We start from the raw sequence: 7,397 nt of genomic DNA, 5'->3' as shown, positions 1-7,397 counted from the left end.
AACAACAAAATTCTGTAAAGAAATTATCCTTCATTTAAAAAATAAATTTAAAAGATGTGACTTGCACAAGATGTCTGGGGCAGGGGACATGCCTGACAGATGCTCTCCTTAATATCTCTAAATGACACTCACGTACTTATGGATCTCTTCCTGCATACCAGGCACCATACCAAGTGGCTTTTTTCCTCATCTAATTTTAAAATTCACTGTTTCTTTCTTTTTTAAAAAAATTTATTTATTTGGCTGCACTAGGTCTTAGTTGTGGCACGAGGGATCTTTAGTTTCAGCATTCAAACTCTCAGTTGCGGTATGTGGGATCTAGTTCCCTGACCAGGGCTTGAATCGGGGCCCCCTGCATTGGGAGTTGCGGAGTCTTAGCCATTGGACCAGGAAAGTCCCTCCTCATCTGATTTCATCTTTACAATAAACCCAGGAGGTGAGACTCCTTGTTACCTAGTTCACAGATGAGGAAACTGGGCATGGAGAAATGATGGGGTTTGCTCCTGTGTCACATGGCCAGGAAATGACAGAGTAGACTTGGAACCCAAGACCATCAGATGGCAAAGCTGGTTCCCTTCCCCCCTTTACCAGGCAACTGTGTCAACAATAACAAGAGTGAGTCATTCTCTGGGGCCGAGCTGTGATCCTAGGGTCCAGGGAAACCTTGCTTCCTGGGTGCATGCTCATTTGCATAAAACATCAGGTCTGTAAGCATATCATTACCTGTCCCTCCCCACACTCTTGGATGCCCTGTTACCCCAAGCTCCCAGCTGGCTGGGTAGAGTGCTGAATGTTGGCAAGAAGGGTACTGAAGTGTGTAGCCTCTGCTTTCTCAGGAACTGTGGATTTGAGGCTAGAGCACATCTGGGCACCAGGTCTCTGGCTTCCCTGCTAAACCTCTTGCATGGAGTTGGGTCAGCTGGGTTCAGAGTTCTCAGCTGTAAAAGTGACCTCTGTGGGTCATTCCATCTGTCCCTGGGCCTCCATGAGCCACCTGCCCCTTAAGAACTAGACAGGCCAGCTGCAACGTTCAGCATTTATTTCCAAGGCCAGTGGTCCAAGGGCTACAGACTAAGTCTGGTCCTTACCCCAGGATGGGAGGTGGCTGGGAAGAACTGGCTATGTGTGTTTGTCATTGTGAGGCTGCGAGTGTGTGTGATGGGTGTGACTGTGATGCAGCATGTGGAAGTCTGACATAGAAGCATCGCATCCCATGTGTCATACATGGTGTGACTGTACGGCCCAGTGTGGGTGACGGGCTGTGATGATGACTTGTGTGTGACTGTGTCGTACATGGTTGTAATGCAGTGTCTGTGACTGAGGGTTTGCTCTGCTGTCTAGGACTTCCAGGTTGTGTGAGAATCTGATGTTTGGTGTGTATGTGTCTAAGGTTGTCAAGGAGTGGCTGAGCTTGTGATTCTCTGGGATGCTGTAGCTGTGATGACAGTTGATTTCTTTCACTTTTGCTACCCTTTCTTTCTCTTTCCTTTCACTCTTCATTTCCACCTTTTCTTTCTCTATCAGTCTGTCTTTCTTTCCTTTCACCCTCCCTTTTTTCTACCTTTCTTTCACCTTTTCTTCCTTCCTTTCCACCTTTATTTCTTTTTTGTCTTTAACTAACCATCTTTCTCTTCTTTCACCTTTTCTTTCTTTCCACCTGTCTTTCATTTTTCCTCCCTTCTCTCCCTTGCTTCTCTCTCTCTTTTTCTTTCTCTCTCTTGAAACATTTTCTAAGTGCCTGTGCAGCAGCCTCTGGCTTGGGTGCTGAAACAGCAGTGCTGGGTGTCAGCCAACCTGTGGATGATATACACCGGGAGCCAGAAACGAACCACAGAGGGAAAATTTACACCATGGAAATGGGTGTCCTCTCCTGGGACAGCTGTTTGTTGAACACCTCCCAGCACGTCCCTACGCCTGTTTCTCTGAGGGTAGCTTTGTGGCCAGGCTGTGGTGTGGCCGCAAGCCCCATGGGTGGAACTTGGGTCATGACTATGACCATGGGTAGGGCTGGGCTGGGCTGGGCTCTCCAAGGTGGGTGAGTCTTGATGATAAATCCTCACCACCTCCCCACCAGAGTCCGCCCACACTTGTGAGAGGGTAGAGAGTGTTAAGAAATTTTCTGTTCTCAGGCAACTCCCCGGACCCCCATGTCCCTCTTTAATCTGAATCAAAAGTATAAATACAATTTCCTGTCTTAGCCAACCACCACCACCATCACCATGTCCCTTAGATCTGATTCAGGAGTATAAATAGCCACCCCTCACCCCTTCCTGAACATCAAGATCAGCTTTAGCCCCTGCCTGGGGGCTAACAGACCCCCCAGTGTTGTCCAGGCAGGGCCTGCAGTCTCCTTTGATCCTTCAGAGGTGCCTGCTGGTTCTTGGGGCAGCTGCATTCTCGCTAGTCTCCACTGAGCTCTCCACCTGTCAACTTTGGGTGTCCCCCAGGCCCGCTCTGAAAACCTCCTGTTCTTCTGTGTCCAGAGGCATCCTCTGAGGTCTCTTACTTGTCGGAGATGCAGGTTGGATTAGCCCCGACCACGTCCTTCACACCATGAAGGCCCCGAAGTAGGAGCGTGTGCCGTCGTGGACTTGGATCACGCGCTCGCCCGGCATGCGTACCACCACCTCGTCCCCCACGTCCAGGTGGACCACTCCGCCCAGGAAGCTGCTGTCCCACCACACCTGGGAGCCGTCTGCTCGCCCGCACCGCGATCGCCGGTTGACCAGCAGCTCCACCTCCTCGGGGTAGCTGGCGGTGCGCTTGTAGAGCCCGTGGGTGATGGGCAGGCAGCCGGTCAATCCCTGGGAGCAGCCCGTACCACCCAGCTGCACCTTGGAGTAGATGTAGTAGTAGCCGGCCTGGGCGACCACCAGGGCCCCATCCTGGTAGCTAAGGCCCCTCAAGAAGGCCAGGCCCAGTTTCGTCTCCCACCGCAATGGGCCTTCCTTGCCAGTCCGGCTGAAGTCGGCCCCTGTGGAGGGAGACAGAGCAGGGCTGGTGAGCGCACGTTTCCTGCTCGCAGTGGGACCCCGGGCCAGTCGCCAGCCCTCTCTGAGCGCCACCTTGCTCTGTGCTGGGCTTTAAATGTATGCACTCACTTCATCCTCACTTTACAGGCAGGGGAACTGAAGCACAGTAAGTGGCAAAATAACTTGCTTATCCTCCATCTTAACGCTTTCACCCCCTTCTTGCAGGCGGGGAAACTGAGGCACAGAGCAATGGATTCGCCCAAACTGTCAGAAATTGTTAAGTGGCAGAACTAAGGATTTAAGCAAAACACATCATAGCCCAGCAGGTTATAACCTCTGTATGCCTCAGTCTCCCTCTCTGGAAAATGGAGCTATGAATAGTCCTGGCTAAGGATCGAATGAATGAAGAGGTGGAAAGCCCATCACAGTGTGAGCCAGAGAGTAAGCACCCTACAAGGGTTTATTCAATAAATGAAATTAGAAATTCGTGGACTCAGGCACTGTCTCTGCTCTGGGCAGCTTTGAAGAACTAATGAATAAAGGAGTACTCAGCCACCACTGGGGGGTCTGTCTGGTCGCCCCAAGACCCACTGAACCCTCTTACCCCTGCCAGGACTTGAGGGCCCCTCACCTGTGAGGTGTGCTGCTGGTTTGTCTTGCTTGGGCTTCTGCTCTGGAGAGAGAGAATCAGAGGTCAGAGGTGAAGGTTGTGGTGGGGGGTAAAGGGCCAGCCACCAGAGGGGTCACCTAGTCCACCTCCTGGTGTCAACCTCACCCTTTCCGGAATGACCCAAACTTCTGCTTCTCCGGCCTGGGGGAGGGGCTTCCGTGGGGCTTGGGCCAGTTGTGCAAATTGCATTGGGCAATGGACTGAGGGGGTGGGGGCAGCATGGGAACCATACCGTCCCCTCCTGGGCTTGGGTTGCAGGGGGCGGGCGGAGGAAGCAGGACCCTGACTCACCTTGCAGCAGCTGCTCCCAGTGTTTTGCACTTTTGTCCTGAAAGTACAGAGCAGCCCCATGGTGAGGATCTGTGGGGCCCACGCCCTGGTATCACTCAGACTCGTGGCCAAGAGGCACACACAGACCACGGGCACAGACGTCGCCCTCTGTCGACTCCAAGGCCACGTGCAGGCCCCACCCCTACTCCCTGCCACCCAGCAGGCTCTTAACCAGCCAGGACCTCAGTTTTCCCCTCTTGTAAATGGACACATGGAAAATGCCTGGTTTGAATTCCCATGTGAAAAGTGTAATACAATGCCTGGCACAGAGCAAGTGCTATAGAAGTGTTTATTACATAAGTGCTAGGGAGCTCAGTCCCTGGATCAGGAAATGGCAACCCACTGGAGAAGGCAATGGCAATCCCTGGAGAAGAAAATGGCAACCCACTCCAGTATTCTTGCCTGGAGAATTCCAGGGCCTGGCAGGCTACAGTCTATGGGGTCACAGAGTCAGACAGGACTGAAGTGACTTAGCACACACACACACAGAAGATACACAGTCACCTGAATGGCTGGACACTTGTACATAAATGCAAACACGTGAATACAGACACATGGACACAGACCTGGACTCACTGACAAGACACACATGGAGGCAGATACATGGGTGCAGGGTTTACGGATTCACTTGGGTCTGCACATACAGAGACCCAGTAACAAAGACACACAGGCTGTGGACGAGTGAGGAAGTGGCTGTGTTGGTACACGTGTGTGGGATAGCAGCACAGGTCCAAGTGGGCCTGTGGCCATCAGGTCCAGCCATGAGCAGAAAAAGGACCCGGAAACAAAAAAGGCTGAGACTGCATGGGCATGGCATGGGACACAGAGACCTACAGGTGTGGCAGAGACATCCACGGTGATAGGAAACGGATGCAGAGAGGCATGCTCACAGACTGAGACAAGTGGCTTAGTGACAGCCCCGATAGTGGTGATCAGGGTACTGCTGGTAATGACTAGCTAGGTCAGGGGCTTCCATGGTGGTCCAGCGGTTAAGACTCTGAACTTCCAATTTAAGGGCGAAGGTCTGACCCCACTGCTGTGCGACATGGCCCCCCAATTTTTTTTTAATTAAAATATTTTTAAAAGTGGTCAAACTGAGGAATCAGATAAATATTTTAAAAAAACAACTAGCCATGTCAGGATGGCGGTTCTGGGGGATACAGACAACACAACTGTTTTATAAAACATTAAGCTTCCAAGAGGTATGTGTGCTTAGTTGCTTCAGTTGTGTCTGACTCTTTGCAACCCCATGGACTGCAGCCCACCAGGCTCCTCTGTCCATGGAATTCTCCAGGCGAGAATACTGGAGTGGGTTGCCATTGCCTCCTCCAAGGGATCCTCCCAACACAGGGATCAAAATCGAATGTCCTGTGTCTCTTGCATTGGCAGGTGGATTCTTTATCACTGAGCCACCTGAGAAGTCTGCTCCTAAACACCTAGGTTTTGTTAGTTCCCATCACTAGAAGAAATTATAATTATGTGATGCCATTGCAGTATTTATATACAAACCAATATGTTGTACACCTTAAACTTACACAGTGTGCTATGTCAATTATATCTCAATTAAAAAAAAAAGTCAGTTCCCATTTATTGATTGGCTTCCCTGGTGGCTCAGACGGTAAAGCATCTGCCTACAATGCGGGAGACCCGGGTTCAATCCCTGGGTCAGGAAGATCTCCTGGAGAAGGAAATGGCAACCCACTCCAGTATTCTTGCCTGGAAAATCCCATGGATGAGGAACCTGATAGGCTACAGTTCATGGGGTTGCAAAGAGTCGGACACGACTGAGCGACTTCACTTCACTTTGCCTGTGCCACACATACAATATTCTGTTTTATTCCCTATGGAGACTCTTATTATCATGCCCATTTCATGGATGAGGAAACTGAGGTTCCAGAGGTGAATTAGCTTGCCTGGGACTGCCCTTAGTCTGTCCTCCATCTTTGCACACACACGTACAGATGCTCAGTGACATTGGCTTGGGGGTCCCCACCCCACCCCAGTGGTGCTTACCTGCAGGGGGCCGCTAACCGCCTCTAGGCGCCAGTGCAGCTGCAGCAGGAACCAGCCCTGGACAGCCAGTCCAGCCACCACCAACAGCAGCACGAGGCCCAGTCCCAGCTGGGCAGCACTGCAGGGCTGCATCCTGCGGCTGTGCCCCAGCCTCCTGAATGGGATGTCTGTCTGTCCATCCACCGCGAACACTGAAGGCCTTGCAACTGTCTCTTCCATGCCTGAGTGGATGAGGCCCCAAGATGCTTTGGGTCTGGCTGGCCTGGGTGAATCCTTCAGGCCAGGAGGGAGGAAACCACGATTGCCCAACACGCCTGGGCTTCTCACACTGCCAGCAGGCACTCGTGGGTCCCGGGGCTGCCTTTAGAGCTGGGGCTCGGCCCCTCCCCTTCCCCCACATGCCCTCCTCTCCTTCCTGTCTTCTCCCCACCCCCAGGCTGGCCCCATCTCACTCACACTCAGAGCCTCTCACACTTTCCAGAGGCATCTGGAGACGTGACTCAGGAGGGGACGGGAGACAAAAAGCCCCAGCTTTCCCTTCTGATGGCATCAACCGCGGGGTTGCCAAGGGTTTGCTGAGCACCTCGGCATCATTCACTTGGTCATCAAATGTTTGCTAAGCACCTCCTGTGTCCCAAGTACTGTTCTAGGTTTGGGGGCACAGCTGCGAGCAAGAGAGACAGATGTCCGTGGTCTTAAAGCACTCCTATTCTAGTGGAGTGAGAAAGACCAGCGTAGTAAGAAAATACTATAGAGTGCTTGAAATGGTAATACAGCGATGGGAAATGCCCACAAAGAGTGGTTTGTGTGTGTACCTGTGTGTGGGTGTGATTATGTGTATGTACGAGTGTGTGGATGCGTGTGTGTGTAGCTGCAAGTGTGCACCTATGTGTGTAGTGGATGCATGCAGATGTGTGTGGGTGCATGTGCATGCCCGTGCTTGAGTGCTTGTGTGTCTGTACACACTCCTGTGTGCATGCATGCAAGTTTGTGTGTGTGTGTGTGGTTTGTTTTTAAGTATTTATTTATTTATTTGGCTGTGCTGGGTCTTAGTTGAAGCATGTGGGATCTTTGATCTTCGTTGCGGCATCCGGGATCTTTAGTTGTGGCATGCGACCTCTTAGTTGCGGCATGTGGGATCTAGTTCTCTGTCCAGGGATCAAACCCAGGTCCCCTGCATTCAGAGTGGAGTCTTAGCCAGTGGACCACCAGTGAAGTCCCACTGAAACTCACAGTCAGAGGGTGGAACCACTGTCCACTCAGCTGACTAAAGCCAAGTCCTGGGAGTCCTCCTGGACCTCTCCTCCATCCTGTTATGACGTTCCACCCTCAGCAAGCCCTATGGATTCAACCTCTGAACCAGATCCCAAATCCAGCCACCCATTTCCATCCCCACTGCTACCACCCTAAGT

The 7,397-nt window shown here is 51.8% G+C and overlaps 1 protein-coding gene across 1 annotated transcript; it reads right to left on the bottom strand.

Annotated features, from left to right (window-relative positions):
- Positions 1–2,546: 2,546 nt before the first annotated feature.
- On the bottom strand, positions 2,547–6,204 carry LOC138086096 (tumor necrosis factor ligand superfamily member 14-like). Its single transcript, XM_068980873.1, has 4 exons — positions 5,986–6,204; positions 3,934–3,970; positions 3,604–3,645; positions 2,547–2,974 (listed from the first exon to the last, which is right to left on the bottom strand). Exons 1-4 carry the CDS (start codon positions 6,202–6,204, stop codon positions 2,547–2,549), a joined length of 726 nt encoding a protein of 241 aa, XP_068836974.1.
- Between the last annotated feature and the right edge of the window lie 1,193 nt (positions 6,205–7,397).

This window comes from Capricornis sumatraensis, chromosome 9, assembly GCF_032405125.1.
Source record: "Capricornis sumatraensis isolate serow.1 chromosome 9, serow.2, whole genome shotgun sequence".
NCBI lineage: Eukaryota > Metazoa > Chordata > Mammalia > Artiodactyla > Bovidae > Capricornis > Capricornis sumatraensis.
This window is presented reverse-complemented; position numbering and strand designations above follow the sequence as displayed.